The sequence below is a fragment of the Hyla sarda genome, chromosome 1 (assembly GCF_029499605.1).
Source record: "Hyla sarda isolate aHylSar1 chromosome 1, aHylSar1.hap1, whole genome shotgun sequence".
In the NCBI taxonomy this organism is placed as follows: domain Eukaryota; kingdom Metazoa; phylum Chordata; class Amphibia; order Anura; family Hylidae; genus Hyla; species Hyla sarda.
Genome location: NC_079189.1, coordinates 262,611,086 through 262,638,173, shown reverse-complemented (window position 1 = coordinate 262,638,173; position 27,088 = coordinate 262,611,086). Strand labels below are relative to the sequence as shown.

The window sequence follows — 27,088 nt, the reverse complement described above, 5'->3', positions numbered from 1 at the left end:
GATTAGTAAATGTCCCCCATGTGTGATCAAAAACTTTTAACATGTCTGATCGACATGACAAAAGTTATTTTTATGACAGTAACAATTTAAGAGACTTGGCTTGGGTGGATGACAATATTACGATTTTTTAACAATTTTACTGTTTATTCATACTGTTTATCTGGACTGCCATAAGAGCCTTGTGACAGTCTGAGCATCATGTGTATACATCTTAATAATAAATGTTTTAATTATTTTATTCTTGGTCACATGATAGTTTTTATTACATTTTTTGAATTTCTCTCATTAAAGGGGTACTCCAGTGGAAAACTATTTTTTTAAATCAACTGGTGCCAGACAGTTAAACATATTTGTAAATTACATCTATTTAAAAATCTTAACCCTTCCAGTACTGCTGTACGCTCCACAGGAAGTTGTATTTCTTTCTGGAATTCTTTTCTGTCTGACCACAGTGCTCCCTGCTGCCACCTCTGTCCATGTCAGGAACTGTCAAAGTACAAGCAAATCCCCATAGAAAACCTATCCTGCTCTGGACAGTTCCTGATATGGACAGAGGTGTCAGCAGAGAGCACTGTGGATAGACAGAAAAGAACTCCAGAAAGAAATACTACTTCCTCTGTAGTATACAGTAGCTGATAAGTACTGGAAGGATTAAGATTTTTTATTTAAAGTAATTTACAAATCTGTTTAACTTTGTTGTCTGTTTTCTACTGGAGTACCCCTTTAAATATCAGTCTGCTATACCTGAGGACTGCTTTTTGTGTACAGTTTCATACATAGGAATACCTTTACAAATGTATACTTTATACTGCTGTTATACTATACTACTAGTGGTTGCATGCATTTATTCTGCCCTATCTTAGGTGACAGAAAAGAGGCCATACTCAATGGTTACTGGTTCAAGGGAGATGGTTAAAAACCTATTCTCACCATGATGATTTATTGTAATGTTAGTGTAGGGACTTGTAAGAGACTGAGGACACTTGATGTCAGTTGCAAACTTTGGTACTTTGGACAAAATATCAACTACTATCATGTTTATGATTTTTTTCACACAGTGCCCTGGTCTTGTGATGCTGGGGGAGCACAGCGTGCCAGCTTTCTGTGTGGTGCACATATAGGATGCTGGGCAACTTGTGTGATCAAATATGATATAATAGGCTTTAAGCCAGCATAAACTGCTTCAAGTTATCATGTAACTGTCATCCATTGTATGCCTTATCTATTTTAAGTTATAACACTAAGCAACTACCCCCTCATGGATAGTAGGTGTGTGAGTGGTTGTTCATCAGTATTTTGATCCCATTTACTGCAATTTTGATAATTTTGATCCCATTTACTGCAATGTTTTTACCCTACCTGATGGCAGCATATGACAGAGAACAATGCTGGGCTTTTTGATATATAGGTCAATACAATTTGTGGTCGGAAAGCAAATCCTGAAAGGACTCTATGACTAGGAGAGGAAGTGAGAGTTTTGCCTTCACGCCTAGTGATTGACAGCTTTCCGTTTATCAGTGTACAGAAATGATTGTAAATCCCAGTGAGGGAATCTGTAACCGCCTTTCCTAGGAGTCCTGTCAGGATTAGCTTTTTACATAAAAATCCTGAACAAAATCACATAAACTTATACATTGTGGAGCTCACCATCTCTTTCTGTATCACATCCTGCTTTCAGATAGGGTTACATAAATCAGCAGATAGGATTACTTCTATATTATGCTCTACTTAAAGCAGTCGTGTACACTGGAGTTTAAATTGCATGTTGAGTCATTTACAGCTCTGCCAGTCTCCATCTTCCTTGAAGTACTGTATTCATTTACATCAGAAACAATTAGAATTTTAAAAAGAATGCAAAACATATTGTGAGGTAAGATAATTGAGATATGCTGCCGCTTTAAACAAATTGTAAAAAAAAAAAAAAATAAATAAATAGTGAAAACAAAAAAATATAAATGCCCACATTTATCTTCTTTGTTGTGTAATCCCAGAACCTGTAATAAATTAGTAGGCAAACAATTAAATACATGTAAATACAACAATAATTTTCTAAACTGCAGTTACAAGTTGTGGCAGTATTGCATTCTCAAAATAAAGCATTAGTACATTAAAGGGGTACTGCAGTGTAAAACAACCTATCCCCTATCCAAAGGATAGGGGAAAAGTGTCTGATCGTGCCAGTCTCTCCCATGCACGGAGCTGTGTCGACCTCCATACGAAATGCTCCATGGATCTCTGTGGGAGAGGTACAGTGTTCGTGTATCTCCGGCTCTCCCATAAAGATACATGAAGGAGGCGTGTCGACCACCGATTCGTGTGGGGGTCAACAGTCTCCTTACACAGAGCTGAGATCACTCAATGCAAAGAGAGTTGGGTGTCGGGCAGGAGATCATTGGGGTCCCAGCGGTCAGACACTTATCCCCTATCTTGCAGATAGAGGATAAGTTGTCTTACACTGCAGTACTCCTTTAATGCTGTTAGTACACTAATCTGTTGGACACTCAGATACTGACTAAGTAGAACCCACAATTCAATCTGTCATACATTGGATACCACAGGGACCAGATGCACCATGTTGACTTATAATGAGGTTCATTAGGTTATCCATCATTTTGACAGAATTGGCAATGTAGGCTGTGCACAGATCCTTTAATGCAAATGTGAATAGAGCCTTGGAAAGGTCTTTTTGATAAACTTACAAATAGACATTAAGGCAATTGTAAGGGAATTCTATCCTGCCATTTTATTCCTGACACTTTATTGAGGATTGCTCAAAAAAGGAAGTCATTATAAGTCATGGACAGTGACAGGCAGCATATACTGCAAAAATCACAAGCCAAAACTTCCAATCTCAAATCTTGTAAACTATTTAAGGCACAGTGAATATTAGCAGCCATTAACTATTGAATGCAATATCACATTTGATTGGGCTAGATCACTATACACCAATTATAAAAAAACATCTTTCAAAATCAGAATATAATATTAAAGTAGAAATGTGTGGCACTCACCCAGCATTGGCATTTCAAGTTTCTTTGTTAGAAAAGGACAAATTATTCAAATGTGGGAAGGCTACATACACTTCAGGAAGCACAGTAAGGCAACAACTGTTTTGTGGTACATCGCACTTCTTCTGGTCTCCAGAGCAGAAGTGTGACGTAGCAGGAAGCGATCGTTGCCTTACCACGCTCTGTATGTAGCCTTCCTACTTGTGTTTACTTTGTCCTTTTGAAATAAAAACTTGAAATACCATCGCTGGGTGAGTGTGGCACATCTATGGACTTCATATGTAGAGCAACAGCATTTGTTGGTTTAGTTACATCTACTGTGATCCATCAGTGAATTGCCATCCAGGTGCAGATCAGTTTATCAGACTAGAGCAGTGCAGTTTTGTTTATCATTATAAAGACGTTTGTTTTATAATAAAGTCTACACATACCTGAGATGCCAACATCATCATAAATTTCTTTTTCACTGCAAATATAAACACAATTTTTTTTTACATAGTTTCAAACAGATAGTTTAGATATTATATATCTGTGCTGTGATGTTGGGCTTTGATTGTCTCCACCATAAACTATTGTTATTCATCACACTTTCTACTGCTTATTGAAAGAAAATATGGGTAGTAGAGAGGTCACTAGAAATCATTGTAAAGTCTGAATTATATGATAACATATTATGATAATTCAGTATTTTCATGTACCTTTGGTGAATTGAATTGTGTTTTTAAATGTTTCACTGCTTGTCTCCTGCGAACTTGAATTCAAATAAAATCTATTGTTCTTATTTAATAAATAATTTCTTATGTTCTGCTGCTCCATTGATGACTTTGGTATCCTGTTCCTGTCCTCGCTGTGGTCTTCTTTCTGCTTCTTGTGACTCGTTACTCTCCAGCACATTATATCAATGTCGCCTGTGATAGGCTGAGTGATAGTGTGATGTATTGAGCCCCGGCCACGTTCTTCTTATCGGTGCCAGGACTCAATACATCACACTGCTGCTCAGCCTATCACCGGCCAAGGGAGGGCACACTTGCAGTGTGACGAGTCGACCACAAGAAGCAGGAAGAGGATCCCAGCAGAGGATGGGAGAGCGATACCGGAGTTATCAGGGGGAGCAGTGGGCAGTAAGTGTAGGTTTTTTGTTTTAATGCCGCTAGCCTGGGCAGGATTTTTTTATTTAAGCATTTAAACCAGATAACCCACTTTAACTCTTATGTTATCCAGTTGTATATATTTTCATAAATATTGACATTATTTTATGCTTGTTACAATCAGTACTTACAGCTGTAAAACATATCTTCTCTTAACATAACCATCTAAAAAAGAAAGAATGTATTAGAATTAGCATGTTACCTTTTTTTTTCAATTATGGTATGGTAAGACTATATTATATATATAATATATATATATATATATATATATATATATATATATATATATATATAAAATTCACTGCTCTGTTATTTTTTATATAATTACTAAATACTATTTTTTTTTATGAATTTGCCCACTTCTGCAAAGTACCACAATGGTCTCTTTCTTTTTTTGCCTATACTGACAAACCTAATGCAGTTATACTGCTAAAACTCCACTTGTCCTGACCTACAGCCTAAATATCATCTTATTAAAACTCTGCCTGCCCCAACCACAGCCTTTCTCAGTGGGTATTCTTTCTTCTACCTTTACCTCAATTCATTAACAGCTGGCAATACAAGTGTCACATATGGGCAGGGATAAAGTGCAGCCCTGAGCTCACCCACTCCTTCTATTCCTGCCTACTTTCGCACCCGTCCTGAATAACGGCTCCACAACCACCGAGACAGTCCCCTCTTAAATTGGTGAGGGACAGTAAAAAGTCAAAACAATAAACTACAAAACTGACAAAAGGTCGGGAAAGGCTGGAGGCACACAACGAACAGAAAACAAACCTAAACATGCACACACAAAAATACGTAGTCAGAGAACCAAGTCTAAACCAGGAGAGCACGAAGTACAATAAAAGAGTATCAAAGGGAAGTCAAAAGGCAAGCCAAGAGTCACAAAAACCAGAATAAACAGAATGAGTACAGAGATTGCTAGGTCAGTTATTAAGAACTATCACAAGCAGGGAATGACTGAAAAGGGCCTCTTATATATGCCTGAGCTGCAACCAGGAGAACTCTAATTGGCATAGCAAGCTGAACCACACCCAGGAGCACAGATGCGTCGTCCCAGCAACCAAAACAAACAACATGGCTAGAAAACATTAACCCTACAGGTTCTGGCAGAACCAGTCATCACACCGAGTATCATCAAAACAATGCCATTCAAAGTTAGCTCCATAAAAATGCCATGGACATTCCCAGAATAATAGTGCAATGTACAGTGTTCCCTAAACACTGTTAGCCATTGTCCTCCCTAATAATAAAATACTTATCTACTCCAATACTCCCTTACCACTGTGTTACATGTAAGTGTCCTGGGCAACTGATATTCCTGTGCTAAACCTCCCTGCAGAATCGATCTTTTAAGTATGTGGAGACATACATACTTACACATATCTTAGATAAATTGGTACAATCCTGTACAAATATAATTTACATACTCAGCAAATGGTTTTTTCATGCAGCAGTGTATAATAACATAATATGGCATAACAAATTTTTTAGCATCTAAAACATACGTACATTTGCCTTTACTATTTCGGCACAATAGTTTTTCTTCATTGGTGAACTGGATTACTTCAAGGATTTCACCTTTACTAATTGACAGTTCTTTCCCTCCTCCTCTTTTGTTTCCAGCACTTGGAACAACCATCATATGGGTCAAAACCCTTATTTCACCTTGGATCTAAAGTGAACGAAAGGCAATGAATAGTCATTTTAATAAAACACACAGGTTTGATTGATATCTTGATGGTTAACCAGTGTTACAAATTTGATGTTTACATTATCAAGACTGGTTTCTGAAACCCTGGTCTTAGTAAATCCCCTGTCAGCACACAGGCGCACTGATTTATGTAAATGCATGCAACTTTTTCACGTTTAAATTAGGTGAAGGTATGATAAATCCCACCCTTTATTTTTATTCACTGTCATAGGCCTGGACTATGCAAATAGCATGAGGTCAGTAGTTCTGGCGCCTCCATTACCCTTACTCTATCTCAGGGTGTGGTTTTACTGTACATTCTTTTTTTCCAAACATATAAACTTTTGTTTTAAAGCACAAAATCAAGTACAAGTAGTATTAGTTTGCCTGCCCATCATGATTATAAGAGGCTTCCTTCTGGGACAACAGCCATGTAGACCAATTAAAAGATGTGTGTAGTGTAAGCACTGACAGGCTGACCATCTCCCCATCCCTTCAACCTCTGCAGCAATCCTTGCAGCACACATACGTCTACTTCTCAAAGACAACCTCTGGATATGATGCTGACCATGTGCACCAAATTTCTTTGGTCGACCATAGCAAGCCTGTTCTGAGTGGAAGCTGTCCTGTGAAACCACTGTTGTTCTTGGCCACCATGCTGCAGCTCAGTTTCAGGGTCTTGGCCTAGGCCATCATTATGTAGAGCAATATATATATTTTTTCATAAACTCAGAGCATTATTTGCCATGAGCTGCCATGTTAAACTTCCAGTATTAGAGAGTGTGAGAGCGATAACACCACATTTAAACTCTTAAGGACGCAGGGCATACCTGTACGCCCTGAGCCCAGTCCCGGTGTTTAAAACGGGGTCACGCCGTGACCCCGCATAAACCGGGTCGTCCCGGCTGCTAGTCATAGCCGGGACCCTGGGCTAATAGTGCACGGCAGGGGGGGTTAAAGTTAATTTCCCCTACTCTGCACACTTATCAAAGCCCATGCAGAGCGGGGGGAATGGCTGGCTTACCGGAGCAGCAGTAGCTGTGGTACAGACATCGATCCACGGCGGTGGCAGAGACCTCATGCATGCCTTTCCGCTGTCAGTGCATGCTGGGAGTTGTAGTTTTGCAACAGCTGTAGGCACACTGGTTGGGAAACACTGAGCTAGAGTCTGTTTCCTATCTCAGTGATTCCAACCCGTGTGCCTCCAGCTGTTACAAAACTACAACTCCCAAAATTCACTGACAGACCGTACATGCTGGGAAAGGTAGCTGGAGGCACACAGGTTGGAATCACTGAGAGTCTGTTTCCTAACACAGTGGTTCCCCAACAGTGTGCCTACAGCTGTTGCAAAACTACAACTCCCAGCAAGTACAGTGCATTCTGGGAGTTGTAGTTTTGCAACAGCTGAAGCGGTGGTTTACAGTCGGTTACCTTCTACAAGTTTGAGTTGCAGCAAATTTTCTGCCGCAGCTCAAACTCCCAGCAGTAAACTCACTGTGAACCCCCGCCTGTGTGAATGTACCCTAAAAACTCTACACTAACACTAAATAAAAAGTAAAACACTACATATACATATACCCCTACACAGTCCCCCCTCCCCCCCCCCCCAATAAAAATGAAAAACGTCTAATACGGCAGTGTTTCCAAAACGGAGCCTCCAGCTGTTGCAAAACAACAACTTCCAGTATTGCCGGACAGCCATTGACTGTCCTGGCAGGCTGGGAGTTTTGCAACAGCTGGAGGCACCCTGTTTGGGAAACACTGACATAGGGTTTTGGTGGAGACAAGCGCCATCCTTGTAACCGGGTCCGCCCATATTGGAAATCCCTAATTTAGGCCTCAAATGGGCATGGTGCTCTCTCACTTTGGAGCCCTGTCATTTTTCAAGGCAACAGTTTAGGGCCACATGTGGGGTATTTCCGTACTCAGGAGAAATTACATTACAAATTTTGGGGGGATTTTTCTCCTTTTACCCCTTATGAAATGGAAAAGTTAGGGGTTACACTAACATGCTGGTGTTGCCAAATATTTTTAATTTTCACAAGAGGTAAAAAGAAAAAAAAGACCCCCAAAATTTGTAACGCAATTTCTCCTGAGTACGGAAATGCCCCATATGTGGACGTAAAATGCTCTTCAACAGGGCTCAGGAGTGAGAGAGCACAGGGGTGGCTTCTGGTTACAGCAGTTCTGACATGAACGCAAAAATAACACCCACATGTGACCCATTTTGGAAACTACACCCCTCAAGGAACATAACAAGGGGTACTACACCTTACACCCTACAGGTCTTTGACGAATTTTTGTTAAAGTTGGACGTGAAAATTATAAATTAGTTTTTTTTTCCCTGAAATGCTGGTGTTACCCCAATTTTTTCATTTTCACAAAAAGTAAGGGAAAAAAGCCTCCCAAAATTTGTAACACCATTTCTTCTGAGTGTATAAATACCCCATATGTGGACGTAAAGTGCTCTGCGGGTGCACTATAATGCTCTGAATAGAAGGAGCGCCATTGGGCTTTTGGAGAGAGAAGTAGACTGGAATTAAAGGCCATGTGCGTTTACAAAGCCCCCATAGTGCCAGAAAAGTGGACCCCATTTTGGAAACTACACCCCTCATCTAATATAATAAGGGGTGCAGTGAGCATTTACACCCCACAGGTGTCTGACAGATGTTTTTGAACAGTGGTCCATAAAAATGAAAAATTACATTTTTCATTTGCACAGCCCACTGTTCCAACGATCTGTCAAACGCCAGTGGGGTGTAAATGCTCACTGCACCCCTTATTATATTCTGTGAGGGGTGTAGTTTCCAAAATGGACAGTTGTCCGTAAAAATGAAAAATTTAATTTTTCATTTGCACAGCCCAATGTTCCAAAGATCTGTGAAACGCCAGTGGGGTGTAAATACTCACGGCACCCCTTATTACATTCTTTGAGGGGTGCAGTTTCCAAAATAGTTTCACATGTGGGGGTCCACTGTTCTGGCACCACGGGGACTTTGTAAACGCGCATGGCCCCCAACTTCCATTCCAACCTAATTCTCTCTCTCCAAAAGCCCAAAGGCGCTCCTTCTCTTCTAAGCATTGTAGTTCGCCTGCAGAGCACTTTATATCCACATATGAGGTATTTCCATACTCAGAAGGAATGGTGTTAAACATTTTTTGGAGTAACACCAGCATTTTATTGAAAAAAATATTTTTATTTTTTATTTTTACGTTCCACTTTAAAAAAAGTTCTTCACCTGTGGGGTTTTAAGGCTCAGTGTACCCCTTGTTACATTCCTTGAAGGGTGTAGTTTCCAAAATAGTATGCCACGTGGGCAGTTTTTACTGGTCTGGCACCATGGGGGCTTCCTAAATGCGACATGCCCCCCAAAAACCATTTCAGCAAAATTCCCTCTCCAAAGGCCCAATGTTGCTCCTTCCCTTCTGAACCCTCTAGTGCACCCACATATGAAGTATTTCCTTGAGAGAAATGGGGTTACAAATTTTGGGGGGCATTTTCTCCAATATTCCTTGTGAGAATGAAAAGTTTGGGGTAACACCAGCATTTTAGTGTTAAAAATCAAAATTTTCATTTTCACGTCCCACTTTAACGAAAGTTCGTCAATCACCTGTGGGGTGTTAAGGCTCACTTTGCCCCTTGTTACATTCCTTGAGGGGTGTAGTTTCCAAAATAGTGTGCCATGAGGTATTTCCGTACTCGAGATAAAATGAATTACAAGTTTTGGGGGGCCTTTTTACCTTTCACCCCTTGTAAAAATGAAAAAAAAAAAACATTTTAGTGTAAAAAATTTAGATTAAAATTTGTCTACTGCATTTTGCTGCAAAACACATATTTAACACCTTTTTTCCACTTCATCATTATCTACCATGTCTAGGGTCTATTCATTGCTATACCTCAGTATAGCTCAATGCATAACATAGTAAACAAACAAAGAAGAGCATAACTAATCTTTATTACACAATTTTAAAATCATGTAATTATCAAACCAAGATTATATGACAAACAATAGGTAACTAAGGAACTGAAAGTAATCTTGAATTGCTATTCTGTGAAATATTGCCAAAGTATTGCAAGTTACATATGTAATTGGGTAAGTATAATATAATATTCAAAGTTTCGAGGATACCTCAGATCACAGGTAGTAGGATGCACCAAGAACCCTAGGGGTAATAATCACCCTCACTTCACATCAATAGTGGTTCATGCTATGCTAATCACTACCTGCCAGATATTCATACAAATTTTTTTTATAATAAATCTGCTAGGAATCTGCTAGAAAGTGTAATGCACAGTGTTACAGTGAAATGTAGCACTAGTAGATAGAGGAAACAAAAGGAGTTCAGCCTCCTCTCCCCTATAGAATGACCTCCCCACCGGTCAAAGAGCATGCTCACAAACATGTCCTGTACAAAAAAAAGGGTTTGGAGATGTTATGTCTATGTCCACTGGTCTTGCCGTAAGGAATATCTCTAAATTATGTTAAAAACAGACTAGGCAAGAGGCTACCCCATAATATTGTTCTAAAAATAAAATTTGAAAAATTTACAACCATAAAATAGAAACAAATATATTATTAAAATCACACTTTTGAGTTTATGTCTCTAATCATTAAAAAAAGAAAAACAAAAAATCTAGGTGACACATTCCCTTTAATTGAACCAAAAAGTATGAACAGTAATCTAACCTTTTTGCATTTTTCTATTTTTAAATCCCTACCTTCCAGGATCTTTCTATTCTTCTGTTGATGTAGCCATATGAGGATTTTTTTAAATAAGTTGCAGTATGATTTTAATGATACCATCTTATAGAATTACTTTAAGCTTTACTTTTGCACAATAAAAACACTTTAAAAACATTTGTTTTTGATATATTCTGAGCGATATCTTTCTTATTTTTTTGGTTGACAGCTGTTTGTAGGCTTGTTTTTGTGTAAGAAGCTGTAGTTATTATTGGTACCATTCTGGGGTACATATAACTTTTTAATCCTTTTATACTCAGGGGTACAGGGGTGGAATGAGCAAAAATAACAATTCTTGCATTGTTTTGCCTTTCTAAAAGATTTGGGGTTTTCCCTCACTATAAACCCCTTAATTATCCATGATGTACATCACAGGCTGCTGACAGTTACTGCTCTATAATGAACCTCCTGCTGCAACTGCAGGATCAGAGACAACTCCAATCTTAGCTGTTTAACCTCCTAGATGCCATGGTCTATAGTAACTGCTGTCTGTTGTCCTGTCTGTTTTCCTGTCAGTTCCCTGTGATGCGATTGTGTAGTGTCACTTGGTTGCTATGGTAGATCCCAATGTTTACCATATGTGTTCACCCATTAAAGGAGTACTCCGGTGGAAAACATTTTTTTTATTAACTGGTGCCAGAAAGTTAAATACATTTGTAAATTACTTGTATTTAAAAATCTTAAAATCCTTTCAGTACTTATCAGCTGCTGTATGCTCCACAGGAAGTTCTTTTCCTTTTGAATTTCTTTTCTGTCTGACCATAGTTCTCTCTGCTGACACCTCTGTCCATATCAGGAAATGTCCAGAGCAGGAACAATTCCCAATAGCAAACTTCTCCTGCTCTGGACAGTTCCTGACATGGACAGAGATGTCAGCAGAGAGCACTGTGGTTAGACAGAAATGGGGAAAAAAAAGAACCTCCTAGTATACAGCAGCTGATAAGTACTGGAAGGATTAAGATTTCTAAATAGAAGTAATTTGCAAATCTGTATAACTTTCTGACACCAGTTGAATAATGCCTGCCATGGCTGTCACTTTTAGGCTATGTTGACACACAGTATTTTTGTCACTATAGATAACTGATAACATAACAACCACATCCGACACCATCTGAGCAATACAATTATTATAGTGTGTAACCTAGACAGTGAGTGCCAAAAAAGGCCACCTAAATTATAATGGAAACATTGCAGTCTTTTGGGCCTACCAAAAAATTTAACAAAAAGTGATCAAAAAGTTGTATGTACCCTGTAATAGTATCAATGAAAATGCTAACCTATTATGCAATATACAAGCCCAAATACAACAATATAAAAGTTATACCTCTCATAATATAAGTACCCCAAAACTATTTATTCTTTAAGTGTTTTATTTTATAGCTGTAGTAAAATATAAATAAATTATAGAAATGTGGTATAATTTTAATTGTATTGATTGCAGAATAAAGTTAACATGTTATTTATACAGTATTGTTACAAAACAATTATTGAAAGAGCACAACAAATGCTGCAAAAAATGTGTCCTGATTTATAAAAAAATTTAAAAAATAACTCTTGGAATGGGAGGAAAAAAATGTAAAAGCATTTTGTCTGTTCTAATAAATACGTGCATTCCCCATAAAATTTCAGGCTTTTATATATGCCATTATATGCCTTATGTGTTGTTCCTCTGTTATTCTTAGAGGAATGCATGAGTAAACAGATGGCTTCTGTGTAACCACTATGTAACCACTAGGGCTGCAATATTAATCGTAAAATCAATCAAAGCGTTATATAACCAATAGCCATGTGTGATTCATGCAATTATAAATTACAAACAAAAGGCTGTGATTACCACCTTAAAATTACATTTTGGCGGCCCAGCCACAGACTTGACACCCATGTGTGTGGTATGGACCTGGGGCGCAGGGGAAACATAAACAGACAAGCAGCTGGCTGCAGGACCTTCCCAATAAGACATGAAATGGGAGGATTGGACATGAAATAAAAGGGATTAGACATGACACTGGGGATTAGACATGAAATGGGGAAATTTTACATAAAATGGAGGGAATTAGACATGAAATGGGACAATTGGACGTGAAATGGAGGGGATTAGACATAAAAAGGGAGATTGGACATGACATTGCGGAGGTTAAACATGAAATGAGGATATTGGACATGAAATGAAGGGTATTATATATAAAATGGGGAATATTAGACATTAAATGGAGGGAATTAGACATGAATTGGAGGAACTGGGCATGAAATGGAGGGCAGTAGACATGAAATAGATAAGATTAGACATAAAAAGGGGCATTGGACATGAAATGGAGGGGATTTGACATGAAATTGAGGAGGTTAGACATGAAATGAGGGACTTGGACATGAAATGAAGGGTATAAGACATAAAATGGGGGATATTGGACATGAAATGAAGGGGTTAGACATGTAATTGGGAGTTTTGACATGAAATGGAGGGAATTAGACATGAAATGGGAAAATTGGACATGAAATGGAGGGGATTACACATAAAAAGGGAGGATTGTACATGAAATGGGAGTTTGTACATGAATTGAAGGGGGGTTTACATCAAATTATGGGATTGTACATGAAATGGAGGAAATTGTAAAGTAAATGGAGGGAATCTCACCATTTGTTTATTATATCGAAATCGCATATTGAAATCACAAAATTTACCTCCATAATTGCAATATGACATTTTCCCCAAATCATGCAGCCCTAGAAACCACCTACATATTGTGATCCTTATTTAGCTAGTTTTGATAGCTGGCTCATGTAGTAGATTGGTGAGCACAGTTTCTAAAACCAAGTAATTCAAATTATGTAACCTTACGTCAAGTTAAAGACTTACATACAATTACATCATTCTGCAGGAAGGGGTTAAGGATGTATATTTTGAGTATATGTGTGTGTGCATGTATATGTAGTTGGTTATACCTTGAATTTCTTCCTCAATTCTTTAAGTTCTTTGTCTTCATTTTTTGATTTTGAATTCTCTCGTTTTGGTAATGGAGGTTTACTGCTAAAAAGAAATAATCATAATGTAAAGTGCCATTTCTTTATTATTAGCTTGTAATTAATCTTAAGTTTTTTTTAAATGTGCATGGTTATGTTAGATTTAACCTTTAGAGTGGTGACACAGTGATTTTACGTTTATTGAGCCCCTGAGAGTTCCCTCCATGGTGCACAACTTTTTCTCATTCTCTCCATTTGAGGCAGCAGACCAGAGAAGTGCTGTTTGACAGCAGTACAAACACAGTTACTTCTTTTTCCACACTTGTCTGGCCAATCACTGCATGGCACCTAGTCCTTACTACTATACTATGACAGTGCTGGTGAAAGAGCACTGGACTGAACAGCTTGTCACTGTGCTGGAAGATTATTTATAGATGTAATTGAAATGTATATGGGATTCAATACAGTACACGTATATTGCTTATGTATGTTTAAAAGTACACTGTCACTTGTACACGGTTTTGATGTGTGACAAATATGTTTTTTTTCCACTCAATTTGTTAAAAAGATACCAGATTGGTATCCCTATATGGTGTGTGATAGGCACCATTTGTACTGAGCTTGAGAAAGACCAGAAGAGTTGGTTGAAACGTTGCTATGTGACATTCACTTTTTTTGATGGAATACATTTTTCATGTTTTTCATGGACTTGAGTGCTGCAGATATATTCATTGTTCTGCTTAATATGGACTCCTGATCCGGATCTGACTTCTGTGTGCACCATTTATTTTTGGAAATTTATTGTGGAGTGCTGTTTTTTCTACCAATACGTATATGTATATATATATATATATATATATATATATACATACATATACAGTGGTCCCTCAACATACGATGTTAATTGGTTCCAGGAGAACCATCATATGTTGAAACCATCATATGTCGAGTACATATGTCTATGTAAAAATGGTAATTGGTTCTGGGGCCTCGGAACAATTGTATGTTGAATACATATCTCTATGGGAAACTGCTAATTGGTTCTGGGATGACCATTGTATGTGGAGTGTATGGGGAGTGTTTAACAAACCAGGGTGCCTCCAGCTATTGCACAACTACAACTCCCAGCATGCATGTACAGCCATTGACTGTCTGGGCATGCTGGGAGTTATAGTTTTGCAACAGCTGGAGGCACACTGATAGGGAAACATTGATGTATGGAGTGTATAGTGTGTATATGTATTGTATGTGATGTGTGACATCGCATACAGTACTGTACAGTTCTTTAAATACCTTCAGGGGGGACAGAATGTTCTCCATTACGATCCTGCTGACTACAGCTCCATAGGAAAGGAAGGGGATGGCAGCCAGCAGCTCATTGGATGCCTGCAGCAAGATGCTGCAGGCTATTGGCTATGGCTGCACTGGGGGGGCTTACACTGAGCTCACAGTGGAAGCCTGCGTGAGTTAGCAGGACAGCGTGTGAGTAACAGTGTCACGCCAAGCCCTCTGGGTTCCGCCGCTTCCCCGCACTGCTTCCATGTCTCTGGTGGGGACGCGATCCGAGGTATGGGACGTGCCCGCTCTCGGATCGCGCCCCGTGTCTCTCACCTGCCCCGTCCTCCTGTTCAGTCCCGGCACGCGCGGCCCGGTTCTCTAGGGCGCGCATGCGCCGGGTCTCTCAGATTTAAAGGGCCAGTGCACCATTAATTGGTGTCTGGCCCAATTAGTCCCAAGCACTCCCTACACTATATAAACCCACTTCCCCTTCCTGTCCTTGCCGGATCTTGTTGCTTAGTGCCCTGTGAAAGCGTTTCTGTGTGTTCCATTGCCTGTGTACCCAGACCCTTGCCGTTGCCCCTGACTACGAACCGTTGCTGCCTGCGCAGACCTTCTGCTACGTCCGACCTTGCTCTTGCCTTGTCCTTGTGTACCGTGCCTGTCTCAGCTGTCAGTGAGGTTGAGTCGCTATCGGGTGGAACGGCCTGATCACAGCAGATCGCGCAACAAGGACAACAGCTGACTCAGCTGAACGCTATGCTGCAACAGCTTCTGCCGCAACAACAGCAACCATCTCCTCCGCCAGCTCCTGCATCTCCTCCGCAGTGAGTGGCTGCTCCCAGTTTCCGCCTGTCTCTTCCAGACAAGTTTGATGGGGACTCTAAACTGTGCCGTGGATTCCTGTCCCAGTGTTCCCTACACCTGGAGATGATGTTGGACTAATTTCCTACAGAACGGTCTAAGGTGGCGTTCGTGGTCAGCCTCCTGTCTGGAAAGGCCTTGTCATTGGCCACACCGCTTTGCGACCGCAACGATCCTGCCACTGCTACAATTCAGTCCTTCTTCTCAGAAGTACGTAGTGTTTTTGAGGAGCCAGCCTGGCCTTCCTCAGCCGAGACTGCTTTGCTGAATCTTGTCCAAGGGAGTTCTTCTGTGGGCGAATACGCCATCCTGTTCCGCACCCTCGCCTCTGAGCTTTCCTGGAATAATGAGGCCCTCTGCGCGACCTTCAAGAAAGGCTTATCCAGTCACATCAAAGATGAAATCCCTTCTAACCTGTCTGAACTCATCCATTTGGCCACCCGCATCGACATGCGTTTCTCGGAAAGATGCCAGGAGCTTCGTCAGGAAAAGGATCTTGTTCACACCAGGCGGTTTTCCTCCCAGGCTCCTCTCCTCCAACATCCTTTGCAATCTGTTCCTGTGCCTCCTGCCGAGGAGGCTATGCAAGTGGATCGGTCTCGCCTGACGCAACAAGAGAGGACTCGCCATAGGAATGAAAACCTGTGTCTTTATTGTGCAAGCACCGAACATTTCCTAAAAGACTGTCCTATTCGTCCACCGCGTCTGAGAAATGCACCCACTCACCTAGTCAACGTAGGAGAGTCGTTGCTAGGAGTGAATTCTACCTGTCCACGATTGACTTTACCTGTGCAGATTGCTATACCCGCTAATGCTACTTCCCTCTCCGCTGTGGCCTTCTTGGTTCAGCAGGAAGTTTCATTGAAGCCTCCCTAGTAAACAGATTCAACATTCCAGTTACCCTTCTCGTCAAGCCTCTCTTCATTCGTTACCACACTCAACCGCTACTCATGACTGTTGGAGTTCACCATCATGAACATATTGCATTTTTTATGCTACCCAACTGCACTTCTGAAATTCTTCTGGGCTTGCCCTGGCTCCAACGCCATTCGCCTAGCCTCGACTGGGTCACCGGGGACATTAAGAGCTGAGGATCTTCTTGCCACAAGCGATGTCTTCACCCAGTTTCTTCCTGCGTAGTCTCCATGGCTACTCCTTTGCCAGGTCTTCCTAAGGCCTATCAGGACTTTTCAGACGTCTTTTGTAAAAAGCAGGAAGAGGTCTTACCACCACATAGACCCTATGACTGTCCTATCGACCTGCTCCCTGGTACCACACCGCCCCGTGGTAGGATTTACCCACTTTCTGCCCCGGAAACCCAAGCTATGTCTGAGTACATACAAGAAAACCTCAAAAGAGGTTTTATCCGGAAATCTTCTTCCCCGGCTGGAGCTGGATTTTTCTTTGAAACTAAAAAAGATGGATCTCTCTGCCCTTGTATTGATTACCGCGGTCTCAATAAAATTATCGTAAAAAATCGCTATCCTGTGCCTCTCATCTCCGAACTCTTCGATCGACTGCGAGGTGCTAAGATTTTCACCAAACTAGATCTAAGGGGCGCATATAACCTCATCCGTATTCGAGCAGGAGATGAATGGAAGAGCGCCTTCAATACCAGGGATGGTCACTTTGAATACCTAGTTATGCTTTTGGTCTATGCAACGCCCCAGCAGTCTTTCAGGACTTTGTTAATGACATTTTTCGGGATATGCTGTACTCTTGTGTGGTAGTCCATCTTGACGACATCCTCATTTTTTTCCTCCAACATCGCCTTCATGTTCGTCAAGTGCTCCAGCGACTACGCCAAAATCAACTTTACGCCAAAATCGAGTAGGGCCTATTCGAATGCAGCAGTCTTCCTTTCTTGGGTTACATTGTGTCCGGACAATTGTGTCTTCAATTGGACCCTGATAAACTTTCTGCGGTAATGGATTGGCCTCGTCCCACTGGCCTGCGAGCAATCCAAAGATTTCTCGGATTTGCAAATTACTACCATCAATTCATTCCCCACTTCTCCACCATTGTTGCTCCTATTGTAGCACTGACTAAGAAAAATGCTAATCCGAAATCCTGGCCGCCACAGGCGGAGGAAGCCTTTAACCACCTCAAAGCCACCTTCTCCTCTGCTCCAGTCGTGTCCAGACCTGATCCTCAGAAGCCCTTCTTCCTCGAGGTTGACGCCTCCTCTGTTGGAGCCGGAGCTGTTCTCCTACAAAAATCTGCAAAAGGAAAAAATGTCACTTGCGGATTTTTCTCCAAAACCTTTTCACCTCAGGTCTACCTCAGGAACTGGTCACAGCTGGAACAATTTACAGCTTTAAAACAGGATTAGATACATTCCTGGAACAAAATAACATTAATGCTTATGAAGAAATATAAAATCTCATCCCTTCCCCAATATCGCGCCACACCCCTACCCCTTAATTCCCTGGTTGAACTTGATGGACATATGTCTTTTTTTGACCGTACTAACTATGTAACTATATAACTATGTAACCTCCAGAAAAAAATTATTACATCGGAGACCGCGAACTATTGGCGATTAAGTTGACCCTTGAGGAGTGGAGACACCTTCTGGAAGGATCCCTTCACCCCATCACCATCTATACAGATCACAAAAATTTGTCTTATCTCCAATCCACCCAGCGGCTAAATTCTTGCCAGGCTAGGTGGTCGTTGTTTTTTTGCCCGTTTCAACTTTCAGATCCATTTTCGTCCCGCAGACAAGAATGTCAGAGCTGATGCTCTATCTCGTACCACCGATGCCTCTGAAGCCGAGACCCTTCCTCAGCACATCATTCCCCCTGAGTGCTCCTGCTTCTCTGGTACCTGTCCCTCCAGGAAAGACTTATGTTCCTCCCCGTCTTCACCTCTGGATCCTCGAATGGGGCCATTCCTCCCTTCTGGCTGGTCACGCTGGAATAAAAAAGACTTTACAGTTGATTGCCAGACACTATTGGTGGCCCTCCTTGGAAAAGGATGTGACCGATTTCGTACGTGCCTGTACAGTATGTGCACGTGACAAGACCCCTCGTCAGAAACCTTCAGGTCTTCTCCATCCGCTGCCCGTGTCTGAACAGCCTTGATCCCACATAGCCATGGTCTTCATCACTGATCTTCCTGTATCCCATGGCAACACTGTCATCTGGGTGGTCGTTGATCATTTTTCCAAAATGGCTCACTTTACTCCGCTTCCAGGCCTTCCTTCTGCGCCACAGTTGGCGAAGCAATTTTTTCTGCAGATCTTTCATCTTCACGGGCTCCCCACGCATATCGTCTCTGATAGAGGCGTTCAATTTGTATCTAAATTTTGGAGAGCTCTCTGCAATCAATTAAAGATCACATTAAATTTCTCGTCCTCCTACCACCCGCAGTCCAATGGACAAGTGGAGAGAGTGAACCAGATCCTTGGTGACTACCTGCGACATTTTGTTTCCTCCCGCCAAGATGATTGGGTCAACCTGTTACCCTGGGCTGAATTCTCGTACAATTTCAGAAACTCTGAGTGTTCCACCAAGTCTCCGTTCTTTGTGGTGTACGGCCGTCACCTGCTTCCCCCCTCCCCATCCCCACTTCTTCTGGAGTTCCTGCCATAGATGAACTGACCCTGGACTTCTCCACTATCTGGAAAGAGACTCAAAAGTCGCTCTCACTGGCCTCTTCTCGCATGAAGAAACAACTCCTCCTGTCTTTTCCCCTGGTGACAAAGTGTGGCTCTCTGCCAAATATATTCGGTTTGGTGTCCCCAGCTACAAGCTGGGTCCTCGTTACCTCGGGCCATTTAGAGTCAAAAGTCAATTCAACCCTGTCTCCTACAAGCTCCATCTTCCTTCTTCTCTTCGTATTCCTAACTCCTTTCATGTATCCCTTCTCAAACCTCTCATTCTTAACCGCTTTTCCCCCAAGGTCACCGTTCCTGCTCCTGTCACTGGGTCCTCTGACGTCTTCTCGGTAAAAGAAATCCTCGCTTCCAAGGTTGTCAGAGGTAAAAAAAAAAATCTTGTTGACTGGGAGAATTGGGGTCCCGGAGAGAGATCTTGGGAGCCCGAGGACAATATCCTCGACAAGGAGCTCATCCTTAGGTTCCTGGGCTCCAAAAAGAGGGGGAGACCCAAGGAGGGGTCTGTCACGCCGAGCGCTCCGGGTTCCGCCGCTTCCCTGGAGTGCTCGCGGCGTGCCCGTGTATGCAGCGCTCCGGTCGGCACCGCTGACCACGAGCGCTGCTTCCATGTCTCCGGTGGGGACGCGATCCGAGGTACGGGACGTGCCCGCTCTCGGATTGCGCCCCGTGTCTCTCAGCTGCCCCGTCCTCCTGTTCAGTCCCGGCGCGCGTGCGCGCCGGGTCTCTCAGTTTTAAAGGGCCAGTGCACCATTAATTGGTGCCTGGCCCAATTAGTCCCAAGCACTCCCTACACTATATAAACCCACTTCCCCTTCCTGTCCTTGCCGGATCTTGTTGCCTAGTGCCCTGTGAAAGCGTTTCTGTGTGTTCCATTGCCTGTGTATCCAGACCCTTGCCGTTGCTCCTGACTACAAACCGTTGCTGCCTGCCCAGATCTTCTGCTACGTCCACCTTGCTCTTGCCTTGTCCTTGTGTACCGCGCCTGTCTCAGCTGTCAGTGAGGTTGAGTCGCTATCGGGTGGAACGACCTGGGGGTTACCTGCCGCTGCAAGTCCATCCCGCTTTGCGGCGGGCTTTGGTGAAAACCAGTAACCCCTTAGATTCCGTTCCCCTGGTACGGCCCACGCCATCACCTCACTGACACAGAGGATCCACCACCCGTGTCCTCCCTGCATACCAGTCCGGATCCTGACAAACAGGAGGCAGATCGGGGCACAAGGGGCATATTAAACAACTATCTGTCAGTAGCTGAAGTTGTCAGCGCTGATAGCAGTATGTACGATGGCCCCGACACACAGCAGCATCGTATGTCAATACTGCCTTTAACATACGATGGGCTCTGAGAGGCCATCGTATGTTGAAATGATCATATGTCGGGGCCATCGTAAGTCGGGGGGTCACTGTATATATATATGTATATATATATATATATATATATATATATATATACACACAGTACAGACCAAAAGTTTGGACACACCTCATTCAGAGTTTTCTTTATTTTCATGACTATAAAAATTGTAGATTCACATTGAAGGCATCAAATCTACGAATTAACACATGTGGAATTACATACAGGAATACATAGGGGATAATTGTATTATAAGTGATAGCCAGCACAGGTTTACTAAGGATAGAAGTTGTCAAACCAATCTAATTTGCTTTTATGAAGAGGTGAGTAGAAGCTTTGACAGAGGAATGGCTGTGGATATAGTGTTTCTGGATTTTGCTAAAGCATTTGATACTGTCCCTCACAGACGTCTGACAGGTAAGTTAAGGTCTTTGGGTTTGGAAACTTTAGTTTGTAACTGGATTGAACACTGGCTCATGGATCGTACCCAGAGAGTGGTGGTCAATGATTCGTACTCTGATTGCTCCCCGGTTATTAGTGGTGTACCCCAAGGTTCAGTACTGGGCCCGCTGTTGTTTAATTTATTTATCAATGATATAGAGGATGGTATTAACAGCTCTGTTTCTATCTTTGCAGATGACACCAAGCTTTGTAGCACGGTACAGTCTATAGAGGATGTGCATAAGTTAAAAGATGACTTGGATAGACTAAGTGTCTGGGCATCCACTTGGCAAATGAGGTTCAATGTGGATAAATGTAAAGTTATGCATCTGGGTACAAATAACATGCATGCATCGTATGTCTTAGGGGGGATTAAACTGGCAGAGTCACTGGTAGAGAAGGATCTGGGTGTACTTGTAGATCACAGACTACAGAATAGCATGCAATGTCAGGCTGCGGCTTCCAAAGCCGGCAGGATATTGTCATGTATAAAAAGAGGCATGGACTCAAGGGACAGGGACATAATACTCCCCCTTTATAAAGCATTGGTACGGCCTCACCTGGAATATGCTGTTCGGTTTTGGTCGCCTGTTCATAAAAGGGACACTGTGGAGCTGGAAAGGGTGCAGAGACGTGCGACTAAACTAATATGGGGCATGGAACATCTTAGCTACGAGGAGCGATTAAAGGAGTTACAATTGTTTAGTCTTGAGAAGAGACGTTTAAGGGGGGATATGATAAACGTATATAAGTATATTAATGGCCCATACAAAAAATATGGAGAAAAACTGTTCCAGGTTAAACCCCCCCCCCCCCCAAAGGACGAGGGGGCACTCCCTCCGTCTGGAGAAGAAAAAGTTTAGTCTCAAGGGGCGACACGCCTTCTTTACCATGAGAACTGTGAACTGATGGAACAGTCTACCTCAGGAACTGGTTACAGCAGGTAAAATTAACAGCTTTAAAACAGGATTAGATACATTCCTGTAACAAAATAACATTAATGCTTATGAAGAAATATAAAATCCCATCCCTTCCCCAATATCGCACCACACCCCTACCCTTCAATTCTCTGGTTGAACTTGATGGACATATGTCTTTTTTCGACCGTACTAACTATGTAACTAACTATGTAACTATGGAATTATATACATAACAAAAAAGTGTGAAACAACTGATAATATGTAATATTCTAGGTTCTAGCCACCTTTTGCTTTGATTGATGGTTTGCACACTCATTGGCATTCTCTTGTTGAGATTCAAGAGGTAGTCACCTGAAATGGTTTTCACTTCACAGGTGTGCTGGTGTGGAGGAGGAGGTGTGATGGTGTGGGGGTGCTTTGCTGGTGACACTGTTGGGCATTTATTCACAATTGAAGGCATGCTGAACCAGCATGGCTACCACAGCATCTTGCAGCAGCATGCTATTCCATCCATTTTGCGTTTAGTTGGACCATCATTTATTTTTCAACAGGAAAATGACCCCAAACACACCTCCAGGCTGTGTGAGGGCTATTTGACCAAGAAGGATAGTGATGGGGTGCTGCACTAGATGACCTGGCCTCCACAGTCACCAGACCTGAACCAAATCGAGATGGTTTGGGGTGAGCTGGAGAGTGAAGGCAAAAAGAGCCAACAAGTGATAAGCATCTCTGGGAACTCCTTCAAGACTGTTGGAATACCATTTCAGGTGACTACCTCTTGAAGCTCATCAAGAGAATGCCAAGAGTGTGCAAAGCAGTAATCAAAGCAAAAGGTGGCTAGAACCTACAATATGACATATTTCACACTTTTTTTAATGTATATAATTCCACATGTGTTAATTCATAGTTTTGATGCCTTCAGTGTGAATCTACAATTTTCATAGTCATGAAAATAAAGAAAACTCTGAATGAGAAGGTGTGTCCAAACTTTTGGTCTGTACTGTATATATATATATATATATATATATATATATATATATATATATATATGTTGTATCTATGTTTTATCTATATCTTTGTGCTAGCAGTGTGCTGCTGTATTCTTCTGTTGCTGTACATTTAGCCCAGCAGCTTGCACCTGTAAGCCAGGTCTGTATAATAGTTTGGAATCAATAGTGCTGGCCAACTTATCCTTTGTTTACCCATACCTGGGGGAACAGTATATTAATAATCCATATCTGGAAGCAAAGTATTAAAATAATTCATATATGGGAAGACAGTATATTAATAGTCCATATCTGGGAACATAGTACATAAATAATTCAAATCTGGGGGTCCAGTATATATGCAATCCATATATAGAGGCATAGTATGTAAAAAAAATCTGCATCAGTGTATAAATAATCCATATCCGGGAGTCAGGGGGGTACAGTTAGTTGCTTGCTGCTAGTCATCCTGCCTCAGATTCTGTGGCCACTTTAAATCACCAGAGGCTGCTGGGAGCACAGTATATAAATAATTCATATCTGGGGCACAGTATATAAATAGCCTATATCTTGGGGCACAGTATATATATATATATATATATATATATATATATATATATATATATAGTCCACATTATATTAATAGTCCATATACAGGGGCACATTATATAAATAGTTCATATATGGGGGTACTATGTATAAATAGTTCATATATGGGGGCACGTTATATAAATAAACCATATCTGGGGGCACGGTATTAAAATAATCCATATTTGGTAAAATAGTATATATTTGAATTCATTTATAGGGATAAAGTGTATAATTCATTTGTTTATGGGGAACAGTATATAATGAATTAATTTGTGGGGCACAGTGTATTAAAATAGATCTTCCATCTGACCATATATTGCCAATGTAACTACTTTACTGAATAAAGAGCACAGCAACGGATTGGTGAGTGAACCGCTTCTTCCTTTCGTCTCCTTTGGATATATGTTTCATTGTACTCTGACAGCGTGAGCACCACAGTGTATACGGCTAATGTGAATAGCGCAGTACCTACTGACGGCAGTGTATTATTGCATCCACTTCCCGAGAGCAGTGCCAGGTGTTCTGTTTAACTGAGATCTTAGAGTTTGTTTTGAATTTCAGGAGATTGATATATATTGTAAATAATTTCTGGTTTGGCAGGGGATACAGTATGTGGTATTATTTTTTTACAGAGGGCACAGTGTAGCAATGTGGCAGTAGTATATTCAAGATGCATACTCTGTAAAGCTTTTAGGGGCATAAGATGTCTAAGCTCCAGAGTACCCCTTTAAGGCCAAAATGGGCCTGGTCCATAAGGGGTTAAAGACACTTATAGGAATGAATACACGGAGAGCCAGCTGCCTCCTTAGGGAACAATCTGGCAGCCCAGATGAATGGTGACTGTGGTCTGGATCTGGACCATGGTCCATCACTGTCCTAGACACTTCCACAGCTCCTTTTACCCTGTGACTTATTATTGTTAATAAGATTTGGCATAGCAGCCGCTAGGTTTGACCCATAAGCGGACATTTACTAAAAGTACATAAGTACCCCTATTCTAGAGTATGCAACAGGGTTAAAAGTGGATTTAAAGGGTGCAAGAGTGTTACATGGGCAGCCACAAAGAAGAATGTTGCAGATGTTTGAGCAGGAGAGGATGAGGGCATACACTAGAATTTTTACTTGACTTAAGGTTAAGGAAAGAGCTAATTTAAGAAATGTTTTTGAAATGGAGGTGACAAAAGGTGGTATGAGCTTGGATGTGCAGTTTTAAAGATAAGCAAGAATAATTAGTTATACTGAGGCGATGTTCACAGAAGCAAATAGAAGCTGAATGGCTTTGCACGATGGAAACATGCCACCTCAATGATCTGCTATGCCTGTACAGACAGCATGATCATGTAAGTTATGATGGATAGCCTGAAGAGAAGAGTTTTCATTTCTCTTCTGACTATTATTTTTCTGAGGAGAGTTTTCATTTTTATGTTTTAGTAAACATAGGCCATAACATAGTTTATGTACACATTTATTTGCTTACCTACTATGTTAAATTGCATTTGACCTGACATTTAAAAAGTGTTCAATTGAGAAGGAAAATTGATGAGTAAGGTTATGTTCACACATGCGCATTTTGCTGCCAATTTTCTGGAGCTAATTTTGACTTTAATGGGTTGCAAAATCAGCTGTGTAAAATCTGAAGCAAAATATGCACGTTTTAACGTACTCTTAGTCATAAAAAGTTGAGTAATTGTGAATGATTCATAACAAGATATATCACAAAATTGTATTGTACCTTTTGTTGCTGGGATTTCTTTGAAGAAGTCTTGCCACATAGCCATTCTGAAATCTTCATTTCCAAGTAGGACGTGTGAAAAAAAGAAAATAGGTTTTAAAATTCTTTTGTGGTATGATTCAAAGGTATTTATCATTGTATTAATGCTCCTAACTGGCTATTCCAGATACACTGCTCAAAAAAATTTATGGAACACTAAGATAACACATCCTAGATCTAAATGAATAAACTAATCATATGAAATACTTTAGTCTTTACATAGTTGAATGTGCTGACAACAAAATCACACAAAAATTATCAATGGAAATCCAATTTAACCCCTTGAGGACGGAGCCCATTATAACCCTAAGGATGGGAGCATTTTTTGCAATTCTGACCACTGTCACTTTAAGCATTAATAACTCTGGGATGCCTTTATTTTTCATTCTGATTCTGAGATTTTTTTTTCGTGACATTTTCTACTTTATGTTAGTGGTAAATTTTTGTCGATACTTGCATTATTTCTTGGTGAAAAATTGCAAAATTTTATGAAAAAAATTGAAAATTTTAAATTTTTCTAACTTTGAAGCTCTCTGCTTGTAAGGAAAATGGGCATCCCAAATAAATGATATATTGATTCACAAATACAATATGTCTACTTTATGTTTGCATCATAAAGTTGACATGTTTTTACTTTTGGCCAGAAAACAATAGAAAGATGGATCTCCAGCAGGCGCTTTAACAGCATGAATTAAGGATGAAATGTTCAAAGATCATATAGCAATTTATTGGGGCACACAAAGCAAAGCGTTTCCTTCCCGTAGCGGGCACTTCATCAGGCAACAGACACATTTGCCTGATGAAGTGCCCACTACAGGCAGGAAACACGTTGCTTTGTGTGCCCAAATAAATTGCTCTATGATCTTTGAGCATTTCATCCTTAATTCATGCTGTTAAAGCGCCTGCTGGAGATCCATCTTTCTATTGTTTTCTGGCTGATATTGGACCGGTGGTCGAGGACTTGACCAGAGGATCGGGGCTGCTGACAGCTAACCAATGTTTTACACGCTGCATGGTGTTGTGCCCAGAGCGCAAACGCTACTTGGTAAGTGTGTTTTTTACTACCACTGCCATATTTAAATACAGTATTACACTAGTGGCGCGTGTGCCTTTTTTCCTCTTTTGTCTCTACATGTTTTTACTTTTGGAAGACATCAGAGGGCTTCAAAGTTCAGCAGCAATTATCCAATTTTTCTCAAAATTTTCAAAATCTGAATTTTTTCAGGGAATTTTTCAATTTGGATTTGAAGGACCTTCATATTAGAAATATCCCATAAATTACCCCATTATAAAAACTGCACCCCTCAAAGTATTCAAAATGACATTCAGAAAGTTTGTTAACCCTTTAGGTGTTTCACATGAAATGCAGCAAATTGAAGGAGAATGTTCTTGTAGACCCAGTTTTTGAATTTTTACAAGGGGTAATAGGAGAAAAAGCCCCCCAAAATGTGTAACCCAATTTCTCTCGAGTAAGAAAATACCTCATATGTGTATGTGAAGTGCTCAGCAAGCGCAGTAGAGGGCTCAGAAGGGAAAGAGCAACAATGGGAATTTGGAGAGTGAGTTTTTCTGAAATGGTTTTTGAGGGTCACATTTAGGAAGCCCCTATGGTGCCAGAACAGCAAAAAAAAAACACATTGCATACTATTTTGGAAACTACACCCCTCAAGGCACATAACAAGGGGTCCAGTGAGCTTTAACACCCCACAGGT

At 41.0% G+C, this 27,088-nt stretch overlaps 1 protein-coding gene across 7 annotated transcripts in view; it reads right to left on the bottom strand.

Annotated features, from left to right (window-relative positions):
• Positions 1–659: 659 nt before the first annotated feature.
• LOC130305178 (FYN-binding protein 1-like) overlaps positions 660–27,088 on the bottom strand; it is a 253,903-nt gene continuing 227,474 nt past the window's right edge. For 6 of the 7 annotated variants that reach the window (XM_056551981.1, XM_056551983.1, XM_056551985.1 and 3 more), the window contains 6 exons: positions 25,338–25,391; positions 13,535–13,619; positions 5,672–5,834; positions 4,288–4,321; positions 3,440–3,474; positions 660–1,994 (listed from right to left, as the gene is read on the bottom strand). In XM_056551981.1, the coding sequence (XP_056407956.1) occupies positions 1,966–1,994; positions 3,440–3,474; positions 4,288–4,321; positions 5,672–5,834; positions 13,535–13,619; positions 25,338–25,391 (400 nt within the window). In that variant the 3' untranslated portion in view covers positions 660–1,965. The remainder of the gene's footprint in view (positions 1,995–3,439; positions 3,475–4,287; positions 4,322–5,671; positions 5,835–13,534; positions 13,620–25,337; positions 25,392–27,088) is intronic. The other variant, XM_056551982.1, reaches the window with a different exon arrangement.